Source organism: Nelusetta ayraudi, unplaced genomic scaffold, assembly GCF_046127955.1.
Source record: "Nelusetta ayraudi isolate G7.1 ecotype Tasmania unplaced genomic scaffold, CSIRO-AGI_Nayr_v1 ptg000135l, whole genome shotgun sequence".
In the NCBI taxonomy this organism is placed as follows: Eukaryota; Metazoa; Chordata; class Actinopteri; order Tetraodontiformes; family Monacanthidae; genus Nelusetta; species Nelusetta ayraudi.
In genome coordinates, this window is record NW_027466185.1 from 17,487,236 (window position 1) to 17,504,489 (window position 17,254).

Sequence of the window (17,254 nt, forward strand, 5' to 3'; positions counted from 1 at the left end):
ATCTTGCCTAAAATATGTTCATCTTTATAGCTTTCTTTAAGCACTAATTACCTTATGTTTCAGGAAAAAAAGCAAACAAAAACAAAAAACAAATTACAATATCAGATGGAAAAATTCAATCTAATTGAGCTAAAGCTGTAGTAGCGTATGCGGAGTAAGACAAAAATCTGTTAGATTTGCTTGAATTTTAACAACAATTTCTGAATTACATCAGGATCTTTCTAATTTATTTATTAAGCATTGCCTCCATCTTCAGTTTGTACTCTTTCTTATAGCCTCTGCTGAAAAGGTTTTATTTACCAGGTGCCTTCACAGCCCTGAATACCTTGTGATGATATTTCACAGTTTGAGCACAAGGTCTCTATGTAAGAGCTACATTTGATCATGGTATCTTTCGGTTGAAAGGTATTTAATGCAATCTTGGCTTGCATGTGACACACTTCTGCTGTATTATGTGTACACTATTTATGGGTTTAAAAAAAAAAAAAAATACAGATTGAATGCATGTGAGGTTTTGGTCCCTGTGAAATATCAAGGAGAAAGTCTTCTGACAGCATGCTCACCTGAAATGTTTTATTTCCTCGTAATACTTTTAAGAGTAAGAAACCTTGAGTGGCTTCCCTAAACTTGTCATGATGTGTGAGGTTCCTCCAACCAAAGTTCTTCCCTTAACTTTGGCCATTTTCCCATTTCAAGAGCATGTTCATTCCACAGCAATTGTTCACAAACGACATACACACATTTTAATGCCTTCCAACCATAAGTACAGCGGACAATTGTGTTTGGTCATAAGAAAAATAATAATAGTCATAATAATCATAATACAAAAAAAGAAACCCACTCAGAGCAGATTTACTGTACATAAATGCCAGACGTCTTTCTTTGTTACAAGCAAATATTGAACAGGATCGCAATCAGGAATCTAAGACGAGCTGTCCGTCATGAGAATAACCCCCTAGCACGCCGACGCATTACCTCATACAAATTGTTAGTGATTACAAACAGTGAACACTGAAGGAAAATGTCTCAAGAAGTGCTTAGAGCTGAGGAGAAATAGGCAAGTGGATGAAATAAAGGGGTCGGTGGTCTTTGAGTCTTTTTTTTTTTTATTGAATCCTGTAATTTTTGCTGTTCTTCACATCAGCCATTTGTCCTTCTCTTTGTTGAAGTTCTCGGCCCACTGGCGCGTGAGCTCCAGGAAGTGGTCGGGTCGGTTGGGTTGGTAATCCAGGTAGAGGCGCGTGGCGGTTTTCTTGGGTACGGCCCTCTCGATCTGTGTGCCCTCGTGCCATTGGTTGAAGGAGGTGACGGTGACGATTTCCGGCCGCACGGACAAGGCCGCCTGCAGGGACGTCTCGTAGTAGCGTCCGTTCACGCGGTTACGGGTGTTGTGGTTGTTCCACGGACGCACGGCCGTGTCCACGTAGCCAGGGCCCACGCTGGGGATGAAGAGCAGGTTGTTGGCATCGCAGAACGTCTTGATGGCTCTCCAGTTCTGGTGCGATGAGCCAAATGAGAAACCGTTGGAGGCGAAGTAGGTGTAGATGCCGTCGAAGCCGCTCGCCTGGATGTCGTGCTTGTGGCGCTCCTCCACGATCAGGCCGATGAAGAGGGCGTCGTACGGCGTCCCCCTGATGCTGTGGGAGCCTTTTGCCGTCAAGAGCTCCGCCCACGACTCGGAGGGGATCAGGTAGGAGTCATAGACATAGAAAAGGGGCAGGACTCGGCCGGCGTTGGACCTGAACCTGTAGAAGGCGCCGTGCTTTCCATACCTGAGAAAAGTAAGGTGGAGGAATCAATATGAAAATTAAAATGTGTACATATCGATACTGCGTATTTGAGTCTCTTTAAAACAGCCGAATGTTAGTGTGCTCACACAGAATTTTGCACACTAAAATGTTCCCATACTGGTTCGAGACATCTTGACTGATTTCCGTGCACTCATAATGATCACAGAACATTGAAGATCACTGTTTCATATCATGTGACTGGTTGTAATGGAGTTCAGTGCAGAAATGAGTTTGTGACCACAAACCTTTGAACGGCAGTGCATCTATCTCTATTTCTAAATAAATGGAGCACAACTATAAGCTGGATTGCAATGGATTGCGAAAAAATGTGCAAATAAATGAACAAAGCGATATTTACACCTTAAGGCAATAAGAACATGACGCATACAACATGTAAACAAGGAAAAGCGTCTTGTTTTTGTGAAGCTCCATTTTGGTCTTCTTGCATTCTTGAGCGAAATAATTGGCCCTTTTGTCATTCAGCGTCTTAGTTAACCCGATGCACCGCTTGGTTCTATTGTGGCTCAGAAGGAGCTCGCATTGTAAACGCTGCCTGAAGGCTCCGGATGCATCAATATTTCAAAAGAGATGAACTCACGGGCGACGCTGTGGTAGGGGAAAAGCCTGGAGAAGCCAGACGAGCGTTCTCGTCTCCTGGCGTTCTACAGAGCGTCTGCTTTGCGTTGAACTCAGGGCGATGCTGGAACACAGCAGCCGAAATAGTGCAGATGGCTCACGAGTTCACCAGAAAGCGATTGTCAACGCTCTTGGGGACCATCGTACTTTTGAAGCGTACAGAATCAGATTGGGTCTGACAAAAATAAAACATTTAACTCGGTTGAAGTCGGAACAAAAGTCACCCGCCGATCCATTTGAGTGAGATTGCAAAAGAACACATCTATTTTTAACAACCACCCCGCTCGTATTTGCATATCGCATTCATGCTTCGCAGCCGCCCTTCTGATTGGTGAGTGGTTAGGCGGTTTCAGCACGGTGGTGGTTTAAAGGGGAACAAATGGAATGCAGCAGTGCAGGAGTGCAGGAGCGAGGAGTGCCACTCACTTGTCGATAATGTACTTGATGTTGTCATGCATGCTCTGGTCCGTCCGCCCTTTGTACGGCTGCATGTGGAACGCCACCTGCCAGGCACATCAGGAGATATTAACACGTGAAACGCTGACAGAAGGGTGGTGATGCAGAGTCATGAGCACGACTGACAGAAATGTCGCATCATTAGACAATGGAGTTGCCTACTTATTGACCCGTTACAGCAGTGCTTCTCAACTGGTGGCAACTCAGAACCCACTTTTCTTTGCCAACGCAAATTTAGTCCACAAAAATAAAGATGCCAGCCTACTTTCTATAATGTCTAGTCAATAAATGATGGAAATGATTGAATTGTGTGTCCTGCAAAATAAATGCTCAACATTTTCTTTATAAATATATATATTCTGAAATCAGTTATAAAAAAAACAAACAAGCGAACCTGCCCACAAAGCCGTGACCCAAACAGAATTGCTCCCCAACCCAATTTTGGGTTTGCGACCCACCAGTTGAGAAACTCTGCATGAGAGCACACTGCCGATTGACATATCACTGAGAACCCACCTTAGATGTCCTAAAGTATTCATTTCTTTTTCTATATGAACACTGAACTAGTAAAATGTTCAACCTTATGGGAAGTGTTCATCAATCAGAAAGGGAAGTGAGTTTGTTAAAGGGTGCTGCAGCAGGAATCCTCCAAAGTGAGAAGGGATTTGTGGTTGGAAGACAAAACTGAACTAGCAGTTGTTTTCGTAGGAGGACGTAGAACCTCTGCCCAAACACCGTTCGCCTCTTTTGGAGAAGCTGCTGTGAAAGTGGGTCTCATGCTAACAGCAAATCTTGAATGGGAACATGACCCGCCACACGCTCATCAGTGAATGGAACATAAAGAGAACATAATAAAACATGTTGGAATGTCTCTGATCTTGATTCTTGTTTGGAAAGTATGTTGTTATACTAGTGTTGAAGTACTGGAGACTGGTCGTGGTCTCCAGACGTCTTGTCTCGCCTCAGACTCGGAGGCATTTTTACTGGGTCTTGTCTGGGTCACGGACTGGATGAACTGGGGATTTTTGATCAAGACCAGTCAAGACTCAGTCAACACTACAATGACAGATAATAATGGCAAAGAATCCAGCTGCTCTGTTTGTGACACCCAGAGTGACACCCTGCCCCCTTATTACAAGTTATTTAGAATTTTATGAAGCAAAGCTGTTTTTTTTTTTAAATGGTTCAAAATAGTTGGCAAAGCAGAAAAATGTTAAAGAAACTTATTCAAAGGTACCTTGCTGAAAAGAGACTTTGCTGTTCCATTGTTGAAAACTTGAATTTCATTTTTTTTCTTTTCTGTTTTGTTATTTTTCTTTGATATATAAAGTCTTGGTCTGGTCTTGGTCTTGAACCCCAAATGTCTTGGTCCGGTCTCGATCTCGATACTCTCTAGTCTTGATAATGACTTGGTCTCGTTTGGTGCCGTCTTGACCACCACACTATGTTATACCGTGCTGAGACACGGACGATGAAGAAGGAGCTACACGAGCGGCTGGACGGCAGGTACGCGAGACTCCGTAAGTGTGTTGAGAGCCTTTCATGGAAAACACAGCCTCCGAAAGAATAGCAGCAGCACAGAGAAGAAGAGGTCACTGCTACTGAGAGGATCAAGAGTTAAGTAACATCTGATATCCTGCTGGGGCAGTTTCCCCAGTCAACCAAGTGAACCAGACCTCACACATACTGTACACTGATACAATCTCCAAGGACACTGGACTTGTGTTACCAGAAGCGGCAACGGGAGCTGATGGAATAACGTGACATTGAGGCTCTCGGGAGCCGTCGAAGGACAGACAGCTGTAAGTGCTTCTGATGGGAGCAACAAGCGACGAATAGACTCAGCCAAATATTTTCCTCCTCGCCACTGCCACTCATGAGGTATTGCCTCTTTTTGAGGGCCGCTCTCTGTAAAGCCCAGAGACTATTGTGAAGGGAGTCCAATAGATGAGCAGCAGCTTGGGAAATACTCAGATGAACAACAATGCCACGTTCTTCCCCATTCCGATGCCAGCTTTGAACTTCACCACATCCACGGATGTATTGAGTGGCCGCTCCGTGATTGGCCGGTGAGCTATTTCGATGCAGGGGCAATTGAACATTACCCATGCACAGTCACTCTTCAGTGTTTTTTTTTTTTTTTTTACAACCTTTTAACTTGTGATACCAATAAAAGCACTGATTCAACACACAGGCCCTTCTTTGATCTGACATGAAGATGTTTCAACCATAATTAGGCTTCGTACAAGGTGAATAAGTGGGACGCATTTGATTACACACGGTCCTTTATGGATAGAACAGCATGTGATGTGCTCCTTAACAATAAGTAAATAATTAAATCATGAAAATAAATGGAAACTGATGCAGATAGCTGAGTTCTGGCACTTCAGTGATGATGATGGTTGCCTAGCAATTGCACAGAGGTGGATGTGTGTGTGTGTGTGTGTGTGTGTGTGTGTGTGTGTGTGTGTGTGTGTGTGTGTGTGATTCTGGCTGATTACTCTGTAACAAAATCTGTTTGTAACTTGTCGGTATGGCAACACTGTAGTTTAACACCTGGATTCAGCTTTTGTCATTTAATAATTTGTAGAACGTTACATTTGAACAGGTGTGCAGAAATATATTATATATAATATAATACTTAGTATTATGTATGTATAAGATATATATGAAACATGCAATTGCATCTCTCGTGTTTTACTCGAAACAGTTTACTGTGAAAAGGCTACATAATGTCATAATGTTGGTTTTAGGTTACATTTATTTCTATGCATATTTAATGATGATTAAATAGGTGGTGGAGCTGACACAATTTGGACAATACGACTGAACAATAAATAACGTCACAAAGAGGGAGTGGCTTTGGCCTTTACGATGACAATATTGACATTCACTGTCTGCAACAGTCGCCGGGGGAACATCAGAACAGTGGCTCCCATTGGCCGACGGTTTCTTGACTATTGCATTGCTGACCAGAAAATGAGCCGATGCATAGAATTAAAAGCATTTACTTGAAGACATCACTGTCTCGCCTGTCTCCACGAATACATTTCAAAGTTGACGCTTACATGTAGCGAGCAAGAAACAATAATTGCCGTTCAGTCTCCACTCAGCATTTTGCAGCGTAATCGCTGGGCCCCAGTCTCTAATTTTCAGTAATATGCATTGGATATTAATGGCAACAGGCTGCTAAAAGGAATTCAAATCATCAACCGCGGTGCAAGTGCAGTGCCGGAGGTTTGGATATTTTATGGTAACGATAGCTAATAGCCTCCAGCAGTCTAGCACGGATGAGCCGCAGCTTCAGGATATTTCCCGGCCCAAAGACATTTCTGTGGACGAAGCAGCGTTCATACCATCATAGCAAGAATTCAGAACTTTTTCCACTTCTTATGCAAATAAAGTAAGTTCCATTTTTTTCTATCTCCAAGTCATCTGCAGGTCTTTTTTTTTTTTGCATGTCGTAGGGTGAAATAAACATCAGAGAAGCTTTGGTACGAGCTCAAACTGCAGGAACTGCGCTGACAACGATGATACAGATCTTGTACATTTCTCTGCGTTACCATGGCACGCGAGACTTTGGCAGAAATATCAAAGTCTGTTTTCAAGTGTAACAGCACGCTAATGCAAGCAGAGAATAAAAAAAAAACATATGTGTGAGGTCAGAATATACACAGGAGAAGAAGTAGAAGGAAACAACAGCAGTGTTTGGGAAGAGGCATTGCTAAAAGACCTTTTTTTTGTTGTTGCAAATTTTCCAAAAAGTTTTTGAAACTCTACATGGAACAAATTTTGTTTGTATTTAAAGTGGCAGAACTATTATCCGAGGCAAAAGCTGAACTGTGTGACCCGAGTTGAAGAGAACCTTGAGTTCAGTTACTGGAAAGTGTGCTATTTCAAACCACCTTTCTGCTGCGAGAAAGGTCTCCAGGACATTGTCTGAACTCTAAAATGCCAGCGCTTTTATGCACCGGTGCTTCTTTTTGAAGACTGACCCAGACTCGTCAAATTCCGGCATTGGTGCGTCCCCCCCGCCCCCGGCCCCACTCTCTTTCTCTCTCTCTTTCCCCCGGCTGATGAAACAGCACAAAATTGATGATTAAAAATAGTATCAGAGCCGCCTTGATCCCAAAATCATCCGTCTCTGAGGAGAGAAGAGGTCGGACAAACTGTCTGCTTTTCCACGACTATCGAAGAAAAGAGATGACGAAGAGCAGAAGAAAATTAATTCCATCCTGCAGTGCGCCGAGGAGTTCTTCAAAATGGATCTGAGGGGGCTGAGGTGCGGGACGGGGAAGGCGTGGGGGGGCTAACGACAAGAGAGGCAGATGCTCACCGTCCCCGCAGGCTCGTCCCATATTGTCCCCTGATCTGTCAGCACAGTCACTTGATTTCTTTTTGATGGATCTGAACTGTTTTTCGAGCGACGTGTTGCGGCAGTGGTCGAACAAGGCCGTGGGTTCGATGCCTAGGCCTTGGGCCTTTCTGTGTGGAGTTTGAATGTTCTCCCATTATCTGCGTTCTCTCCAGCTTCTCAGGTGTTGGAGCTATTTGTTGTTTTTGTAATGTTTAATTATTTCATTTTATTTCAAATTTTCATAAATTTAGCATTATTTGAGTTAATGTAATTACCTATTAATTCTTCTATTTTTAAGGTATCTTATAGCTCGGGCACAATAGGTGATCTATATATATGGGTCTACCAAGCACAGGGGGCAGCATCGGGAAGGATTATGTTTTTAGTTTTTTTAACCAGGGCAAGAGACGCGGCAGCAGCCGTTGTTTGTTCGCTTGCTTGCCAATGGAAGAATAAATCAACAAAAATGTTCAATTCTTCACGTGGACAATAGCCTCGAGCGTAAATTCACTTCCTCTGTGCCTCAGGGGCCGTTTGATTTGATTTTGATTAATTCTGATTAGCTTTTGTGCAGTGGTTAGCACTGCTGCCTCACAGCAAGAAGGTTGAGGGTTTGATTTCCAGCCTGGGACCTTTCTGTGCGGAGCTTGCATCTCCTCCCTGTGTCTGCGTGGGTTCTCTCCAAAAACATGCATATGAGGTGAATTGGAAACTCCGAATTGTCCGTAGGTGTGCATGTGAGTGCGAATGGCTGTTTGTTTTTCTGCGTGGCCCTGCGGCAAACCGGCAGCTCGTCCAGGGTGTCACCCTGCCTTTGCACTGTGACAGCTGGGAGGGGCTCCAGCAGACCCCTGAGACCCTGAGCTCAGGAAGAAGCGGGTATTAAAAATAGATGGATGGATGATTTTGTTTGTTGAGTTTGGATATCAAGGACAAGAGCAACGAAAGGGGAAAATGGCCACTGCGTCGGGCTTCCTCCCACGGTCCAAAAACGCCCATGCGAGGGGAATTGGCCGTCGGAATGCGAGAGTGATGTGAACGGTTGTTTGTCTTCCTACGCTGCCCTGCGATAAACTGGCAGCTCCGCCGCCGCCTTAGTCTGAAGATAGGCTGCAGCCGCCACCCTGTGACCCTGAGCGCAGAAGAAGCGGGTATAGAAAATGGATGGACGGATGAATTATTACACGCGCCACATACCTAAATTATTTCACAGATCTTTCTCCAGTAGACCCAGAAGGAAGCCACACGTGGTGACGCACACACACACACACACACACCATACGTGTCATAAATCATACATCACAGTCGCTCCATCACGGCTCCAAGATCTTTCTCATGTGATTAATCTGGATCAGAATTTCTGTGTTGACGTTTCACATTCCTACAATAAAAATGAAACAAAACAAAAAAATCTGGGAATTTATGTACCGCCTCGAAAAAATGCTTGCAAGCGTAGGAAAAAAGCTTGTCCGTATAATTGTAAAAATGCCACCCTCACCACCACCACCACCACCACCACCTACATTGCGTGGTTTTCGTTGTTGGCGTTTCGAAAGTGAGAATAGCTTTGTGTGGCACAGAGGCAGCGGGAATTACATTCAACCAGGAGAAAGCATCTTTCTCCCCGCTGTGGCCTGGAGCGTGATTTCTCAGAGAACACTGTGTTACGCTCCCTGGCAAGCAGCTGAAGGCTGCGTGATGGATGCACTGCTGTCATCCAGGAAGAAGAGCTATGCGGGGCCTGTTTGCTCTGGTCGCAGAAAAAACCAACAAAAAAAGTGGGGGTGGGGGAGGCAAAAAAAAAAAAAAAAGACCTGCTGCTGCTGCTGCGGGTAAGCAGCAAACAGTGAAGTGTTGACAGAGCCGTCGAGCCGGGAAACACTGAGTGCTCGACACCCACTCCATCTTTCAAAAGAGGCTGCAAGGTCTCCCTATAAACAGTTTCCATGGCAACACGGTAAGCGTTTGGCGGCAGGTCTTGGAAGTAGTAGTCATGATTGGACGGAGGTCTCGGAATGCCGGCGAGGTGCGATGCACAGACGTGGCAGACGAGGCGTTTTTGTTCGATCACCTCGAGTTGCCTTAAATCCCCCCCAGTTTGGAGCAAGCGCATTTCTGCACGCAGCGTTTGTGTTTTGCGTTTTTGCTCTTCACTGTCTTTATGAAGTGGCTAAAGGAGGACAAGGTGAATTTCTGAACAGGGTTAGTTAAGTCTTTCCAGCTCTCACGGGTGCTTATCCAATCACAGTTCAGCGTGAGGCTGAAGTGCAACTAGCTGACCTTGGCATGGCAGACTCGAGATCTGATTGGCTATCGCGACTTACAGCACACAATGTTGATTCTGAAGGCCTCAGGCTGATTTCAATAGAACCTGACAACACAAGCCGGCTGAAACGCGATTGGATAAAAACTCTACCGCAATATACAGCAATGGAAGCAGCGCAGCCAAGTGGATGATATGAAACGAAGAACACAGACTGCGGAGAGTAACGTCATTATTATATTAACTGGAAAAAAGTAACTTTTCTGAGAACGTCTAGGCCGTCAGAGGAGACCTTGCTGGCCCCTACCGCCCGACACTAGCTTTGTTTCCATGACGGTTTTTGCCAAAATAAAAGCGATGCTTGTAAAATTTCGACAAAGTACAATTGCGATTTGCAGGTGTTTCCATTGAATGGTGCGAAACGCATAAGCCGCACTTATAAGGACGAGATTTTGTTCGCTGTCAAGAATGCTTGTTGTATTTTTCTCTTTGTTTATTACGAGTAAAAAATATTCCGTCGCCTCCTCCGTCCAAACATAACGCACCATTTCCACTTGAAGTTAACGTCACGCCCGCTGACATGTACATGCGAGAAAAGTGTTTCCGTGACACTTTTGCGATATTCCTCTATATGGATACATCTGGAAAACCACCTCGTGAGAGCATCAAAACCTTTAGGCCACATTTGAGAGGTTTTTCCAAGTTTAGCTGTTGTCCTGACCAGTTTTTCCGGGGTAATGGAAGGGCTGCTACTGAGACCAACTAGCCAAGAGAACTAAGCCATTCCCACATCTCTCTGGCAAATGGATCCCTTTCACTCCCACACAATGCTGCCTATAGTGAAATATACAGTGAAAGCGTCCGCTAGGCCTCTATTTATTTACTTTGCAGTCACCAGACCTTTGGTGAACCTGACCTTGAAGGGAATTTAATTCTCACCCGCACATCATCTCAACCTTGTATGTCTTTAGGGGCAAAAGCTTTGCAAATTGCTGACAGATGTTAAAGGAAAGGCTTTGCGTGCCATGCACAGATGCCACAGTGAGCATGTGGTGCGCCAATGAGATGCAGGGAGGATGCGACACTGTGCGCGCCAGTGAAATGTGATTTGAGAGCCGGACTGTTTGGTTAGATGAGTCAATGAATAAGCTTTTCGGCGAAGTCCTCTGAAAAAGAAAAAAAACCCAATCAGCTTTTTAGTATCACGTTCGCTCTTTTTCTTTTTCACTCCCCATTGAAAGTTAAGAGCCAGGGAAGATACAAAAGTGAGTCATTTCACGGTTTGAACGCTACACACTCGCACTTACGTAATGTCCATCCATGTTCTGCCACTGCTTGTTCCGACACTGGGTGCACCCAGAGAAGAGCCCGGAGCCTGTTTTTAGCCTAGTTTATCACACGGCTGACATCGACAAACACCACACTCACTCCAACACCGCTGGACACTTTGAACTTGCAAACTCAGCCAGTTTTTTTTCTTGTTTTTGTTTGTTGTTGGGTTTTTTTTTTTGGACTGTGGAAGGAAGCCATGCAAAACTCAACACCAGGGGCCACCAACCTTTTTGAGCCGGAGAGCTACTTCATGGGTATCGAGTCGCACGAGGGGCAGCCAGCTTGCTACGCTCTCCTGAATATTATTATTCATAACGATACTTGTCTATGTGAAGACATTGATCATGTTAATTAATAGTCAATAGTTACCAACTATGACGCAAAGGTCCAGAGTGTAAAATTTGGCTTGATTGATGATCTCTATTTTGATAAGAGCTTAACAAACTGCATTTACAGGCAGCATGTTAAGCTTTTACTAATAAAAAAAAAAAAAAACATAAATCAAGCCAGATTTTACACACTATACCTTTAACAAGGTTGGATAAAACTGAAACGTAGAAGCAGCTCAATGAGTTGTGCTATTTTTAGAACAGGCCTGCGGGCTACTAATGTGGTCGTTGGGGTGGGGGGGGGCTACCGGGTGCCCGCGGGCCCCCGTGTTGGTCACCCCTGTTCTACACAGTCAGGCCTGAGTCAGAACCAACTTAGAGGAAAGAAGCCTCGCACCCAGTGCTGACCGAAATGAAAAACCTGCCCGGCAAACGCGCTCCTGTTTTAACCATTTATTTTTTTAAGGCAATAAAGTTTCCTTTAAAGCTTCGATTACCGCCGACTCTGTGCTTTTGACGAGTTGGGAGCCGTCGAGCGAGGTGATAATTGCGTGTGGCTCCGTCACTACACAAGCAACACCTCGGACGGCGCGGACGCTCCACCTGCAGCTCGTACATGAAAACAACGAATCGGTGCGAGCCTCGATCCTCCCAGAGACTCGGGCCGATGACGAAATGAGGAAAACTTTGTGGTATTTTCCTGATTTCAAAAAAACCTGACGTATCTGCGAGCAAACAGGGTCAATCTAAGCTTAATTAGTGCGGACGGGAGCGCTGGAGGGGATTATAGATGAGCTTCTGCCCTCCTGCCATTCATGTGTGAGACTGTTTGCACAGACAGAGCTGTCTGCTTTGGATGCGAGCATAAAACAAGGCCAGAACTTGACGCATTTTCTTCCTGTTTTGCTTGTTTTTTTCTTATATATTTTCTTTTTGCATTTGAGCGCTGACCGAGAAAATCATGCGCTTTTCCAAAGCCCAATATCGAATGACACAGAGGGGCACTCTTTTATGAGATTTACTGTGGAAATACCGACACCCACCCACACACACAAACACACACGCATGCGACTGCTCACAGACACAGAATTCAGCCTGGCTGTGTAAGCGGCGGCTCTGGTGCACTGAAACAGTGGAGCATTAGCCCTCAGGTCAGCTGTGAGAGACACACTGTTGTGTAAGTCTGGCTCAGACACACAGAGAAGACCCAGTTCTCAAGTCTGAGACTTCCATATAAGGAGCATCAAGTAGACTGGGTGTGTGTGTGTGTGTGTGGGTGTGTGTGGAGGGGGGGGGGGCGGGCCTCTGTCCTCTTAATGCTGAATCCACAGTCTGCGCTCAGCTTGTTTGGCCTCTGTCAACTCAAGCGCGTCCAGCCGTCTTATGGCTTTATGATATCTGACACATCCCATCGCCGCCGCCCCTCCCCCCCCCACCCGACAGCACCCTAAAGAAGCGGGGAGGAGGAGGAGGGGGAGAAAAATACCCAAAGCACTGGAGGTCTTAAAAAGTAGCTTTTGGCAGAGCTGGGAAAAATAAAAACAAACGGCCTGGCCTGCAAGCAAACAGACGCTGTGTAAACGCTGTGTTTTGAGGTCAGGACAGTGGAAGTGAAGATGTCACTGGGACCCTCAGGGTGTGCACTAGTTTCACAGCAGTCAGGGACCACTGCGGACCGGCGTGCAATACAGCTGCGAGGCATCAAATAAAGGGCATCTTAACTGGATGCATAATATACATGTAAAAGCATGAACGTTAAGAAGCAAAATGTCAAACAGAATTTAAAATGCTTTCTTTTGGAGGGAGTTTCACTTTGGACCGTTATATGCAATATCGGTATTGTCAAGGTAGGAAGGAGAAACGCTACTAGGTTCTTATGTTGAAAAAAAGGAACATGTCAATTATTCATCAGTGCTATTTTTGATATCAACGCCCAAGTACAGACTGGCTATTCCATCATGTACATGGGAATAATACAAAGTGTCAGCATTCTATCCCACACCTTAACACTCAGATGAAGCAATGTGGCAGAAGAGTCCAAAAAACACCTTATATTATATTTATGAAAATTAGCCAACAAAGTGATGCACCTCTGTAGTCCAATGAAGAAAGTGTCTGGTTCTCTAATTGGATTTAGCCTTAGCGCAGGTATTAATGGGTTCCTCTAACAGAACCTTCATAGGAACAAGGCACCTGACGGCAGCAAACTATACCAAGCATTGAACATTGCAGCATATTCCCATACACCATATACTGTATGCTGGTTTTCTTTATCTCTTTCTGCCTGAAATCCTGTTTTTACATCCTGACAAATGATAAAAAAAATAAAAATAAACATGCTTCTGTGAAAAACCATACAGTCATCAACATATCCAAAACTACTGAACCCATGCAGCCTTTTACAAAGATGCGCAGTGTGGTATTCTCAACATTTACATGCCATTCATTCTGCAAGTCATCAGAAAGGAAAAAAACATACCCGTTGTCTCACCAGTTACCTTGATGCTGTGTCTGTGGGCTGCGTCCATGACAGCAGGAACCAGGTCTTCAGCAGGCTCCCCGTGGTCGTCAGCCACCCCGGGAGGATACCAGGACAAGACCAGGACCCCTGGAGCACCAGAGAACAGGGAGAAGGTTCACAATGGAATGGGTAAGATATGCAGTGGTACTCACTGGCCACTTTATTAGGTACACCTGTCTCGTAAAAGGTTGTAGCCCAAATTCTTCACAGCATACTTTGAACAAGGTGTTGGAAACATATTGACATGATATATCATGACACATCTACGATGCAAGTCTCCCATTCCACCACACTCCAAAGGTGCGATTGGATTGATCTGTTGACCGTGGAGGCCATTTAAGTACAGTGAACTCATTGTCATGTTCAAGATACCAGTATGAGACATTATCAGCTTTGGGACATGGTGCATTAGCCTGCTGGTGGGCACAATGTGGTCATAAAGGGATGGACATGGTCCTCAACAACAACAAGTTGCTAGTATGACAACACACCTATTGGTAATTATTTTCTATGAGCTGATACTTACTACATTATAAAATTCTTAAAGTGAAGAACCTAACTAAACATAATTAAAATGAAATGTACATGATTAAAGAAAATGTTGCTGCCTTGCGGTATTTTTGAGGTAGCTGTGATTGTGTAGGGTTGCCCAGTGGTGTAGTGCAGGGTATATGCGCTTAAACAGAGTACACCCACTTATTTTTCAATCAGCATTGCATATACCCAGTTCTCTACTTGCTTAAAAAAAAAAAGGAACAAATGAAGAGTATACCCACTTCTCAATGCCCTCTGATGTGCATCAGAATGTTATCCTTTGCTCAATGGGTTGCTTAAAAAGTGAGGGGGTGGGGGGGTATGAATTTAAGGGTATACCCACTTCCCCAGGGACCTCTACACCACTGGGGTTGCCAACACAACCCCTAACACAACAAGCAAGGTCCGACGTCGCCACAATATCTACCTGCTGCAGCTGCTTCAATCTGGGCCATGTGGGATTCCAACACGGCCGGGTCCCTGGAACTGTAGGGTCCAAGTTCTGGGTAAAAACTTGAAGCAATGTCCTCCGGGGGCGTGTGCCTTCCCTGGGCATGGCTGGCCGCGATTTTGGGGTCCCAGTGTGGCACCAGGACGTGGTCCCAGTGGATGTACTTGCTGTCCATGCTGGGAGAGCCGTACCACAGGTAGTAGAAAATGTGGACGTCGTAGAAGATGCTGTAGTCCCGGTCCGAACGGGTGAAGACCACCTTGGTATCGCTGGCGCCCATGTGGGACTGAGTCGGCGACGCTGCCAAGTCTTTCACGTCCAGCCTCCTCCTCTCGGACCTCTCCCCGGTGAAGTCCATGCCGGGGGCCAGGTCCGAGAAGCCGTCGCTGGGCTTCAGCGTCCTGAGTCCCATCATGGCCCCGAAGATGAAGAGCGTGAAGAGGAAAAGAGCCACCAGCGCTTTCCTGCGGAGCCGCGTCATGGTCGCTGTCCGTGGTGCTGCAACGCCACCGGTTCTGGAGGGGGTTGGGAACGCGCCTCAGCGCCGACTGAAACCCATCGATGGAGTCGATGGGTTCCAGTGAACTGAGCAGAACTGTGCAGACGGGGGGGAAGAGGCTACGGCCGCTGCAGTGCGCATAATCGCGTCCCTTCAAACGGACCAGACGCGCTGTTACGCGTCGACAGCTCGCGCCCTGCAACCACCGCGACCCATTTCTCGGCTTATTCCTCGATTGCTCTGCCCGAACAACTCTGCTCTCTTCGGAAACGGACGGCAGCGACGCCGACGCTTCCAGTCGACATCGACCTTTGTGTGCCACCCGACGGCGTATCGCGCTGCTCGTCTACTTCCTGTTAGAGCGCTCGAAAGATAACACGTGACCAGTCAGCTCCGTGATCGTGCCAAATCCCCATATAGTGTGCAAAAAAAATTTTTTTTTTTAAAAAATTCTATTATTACTTCTTCATTATTTATTTAGTGTAGTTACATGGTCATGGCTAGTGGAGAGAAAAGAATATGTGTTACCGTGGTGAAAGCAGGAGAGCGGCAGCAGGGTTATTCATGACCGGAAATACAGCGCATTTAATGCCACAAGTGAGGGAGTGAGAGAGTGAGAGAGTAAATGGAGGAATGGAAGGGAGCTCTACTAAATCGCCTGATCCTACATTCCGAGAATGGTGGTTCTGTTCCATTTAGTGCATCGTGCAGTGATTCATTTGGAGTTATTTTTGTATTCTCGTATGTCCATGCTGAGACCGAGCCCTCACGCCTTGAAGCCAACCAACAGTTAAAACAATTCTGCCGCTACAGTCAACGACAGTGTATTCAGCCATTCAACGTAATCTGACTGAGGCGTTTGGGGGGGGGGGGAGATACATATCTGAAGCGTGTGCAGTCCAGCAGAGAGTTCAATAATAAATAATAATAAAAATGATAAGCAAGATTTGCTTTGACTCGCTGCTCAAATCTAAAATGATGAACGAAAGAAAGAATTTGTAGTTTTTCCAGTTTTGAGTTAGGTGTTAGGATTAGGCCTTTATCTAACTGATGGAACAGGTTTGTGTTGTAAACTTCTCACAATACCCACCTAATTTAATTACTGTATATTAAATACTGTAATTATGAAGAGAGAGAAGACATCGCAAACCAGAACATGATAATGCATTTTCCCCTCGACACGTAAAGACGTCATGCCGTCAAGTGCTTGCCTTCAGAATGTGCTAAATTACTAGACATTAATTAAGTTAATTTAATATTGCAGCGTTAATCTTTTCATTTTCCCCACAAGGCAAACATATTCCTTCGGATTGCGTGTGAATCTGTACTTGCCATTGATTTTAATATGTGCATGCTTAAGCTGACATCTAGTGGGGAAGATAAATACTGCATTTACCGCCTTTTGGATTGAAATTGCCGCCATAGTCTGTGTGGAAAAGCGAATATATTTCTTTTGTGATTGCAGTTTCCATTATCGTTTCTGGCTAATTAGCTGCGGCTCCACAGTGAGAACAACTCTAAATCACTCGAGGGTCTTTTCAATGATCTCTTCTAATCATACACTTTTGGAGTTCCCTATTATACCGGCTGTGATCCACCCATGTGTGCAATGGGAATTCATAATAGAATAATAGAGCCTCTGCTTGTCCTTGTCCATTTAAAGGAGCTCGATACGAAATCATAGAACCACTATGTCATATGTCACGATGTCATAGTTGGGCCCTGCATGTACACCATGCACACCAAAACCAATAATTACAGGTCTTTCCTCAGCGGCTTCTGGTGTTGTGAGGACTGAACATTCACTTCGGGAATGAGAATGTAATGAGGATCTAATGGACCATGGACGGCAGCCAGAGCGTATCAAAGCTGGAGTTATAGCGAGAACAAGACTTGGCTTAGCAACACCTAAGCAACACCAAGATGCCCAGAGGGGTTTAAAAATGGATGAAATGAAATAATAAATCATGGGTGATACAATTGTCGTGGCCATTTGTATTTGTCAGTTTGTTTGCATATCTATATATCTATATATCTATATATCTATATATTCACATAAGAGCATATACATATATATGTATACACA

The 17,254-nt window shown here is 45.0% G+C and overlaps 1 protein-coding gene and 1 long non-coding RNA gene across 2 annotated transcripts in view; one reads left to right on the forward strand and one right to left on the reverse strand.

Annotated features, from left to right (window-relative positions):
- Nucleotides 1–70: 70 nt before the first annotated feature.
- Nucleotides 71–15,722, reverse strand: maneal (mannosidase endo-alpha like). The gene is made up of 4 exons (XM_076011795.1): nt 14,646–15,722; nt 13,662–13,771; nt 2,853–2,929; nt 71–1,772 (listed from the first exon to the last, which is right to left on the reverse strand). The coding sequence occupies exons 1-4, from the start codon at nt 15,148–15,150 to the stop codon at nt 1,136–1,138; spliced, it is 1,329 nt and encodes a 442-aa protein (XP_075867910.1). The 5' UTR covers nt 15,151–15,722; the 3' UTR covers nt 71–1,135.
- LOC142877316 (uncharacterized) overlaps nt 11,319–17,254 on the forward strand; it is a 41,401-nt gene continuing 35,465 nt past the window's right edge. Inside the window, exon 1 of the long non-coding RNA XR_012923819.1 lies at nt 11,319–11,370. This is a non-coding gene — a long non-coding RNA (uncharacterized LOC142877316). The remainder of the gene's footprint in view (nt 11,371–17,254) is intronic.

Coding starts and splice junctions, on each gene's coding strand:
- maneal (XM_076011795.1), bottom strand. CDS start 15,150: ATGACGCGGCTCCGCAGGAAAGCGCTGGTGGCTCTTTTCCTCTTCACG. Junction 13,772..14,645: donor GATTGAAGCAGCTGCAGCAG/GTAGATATTGTG, acceptor CTGGTGCTCCAG/GGGTCCTGGTCTTGTCCTGG. Junction 2,930..13,661: donor CCCACAGACACAGCATCAAG/GTAACTGGTGAG, acceptor TGTGCCTGGCAG/GTGGCGTTCCACATGCAGCC.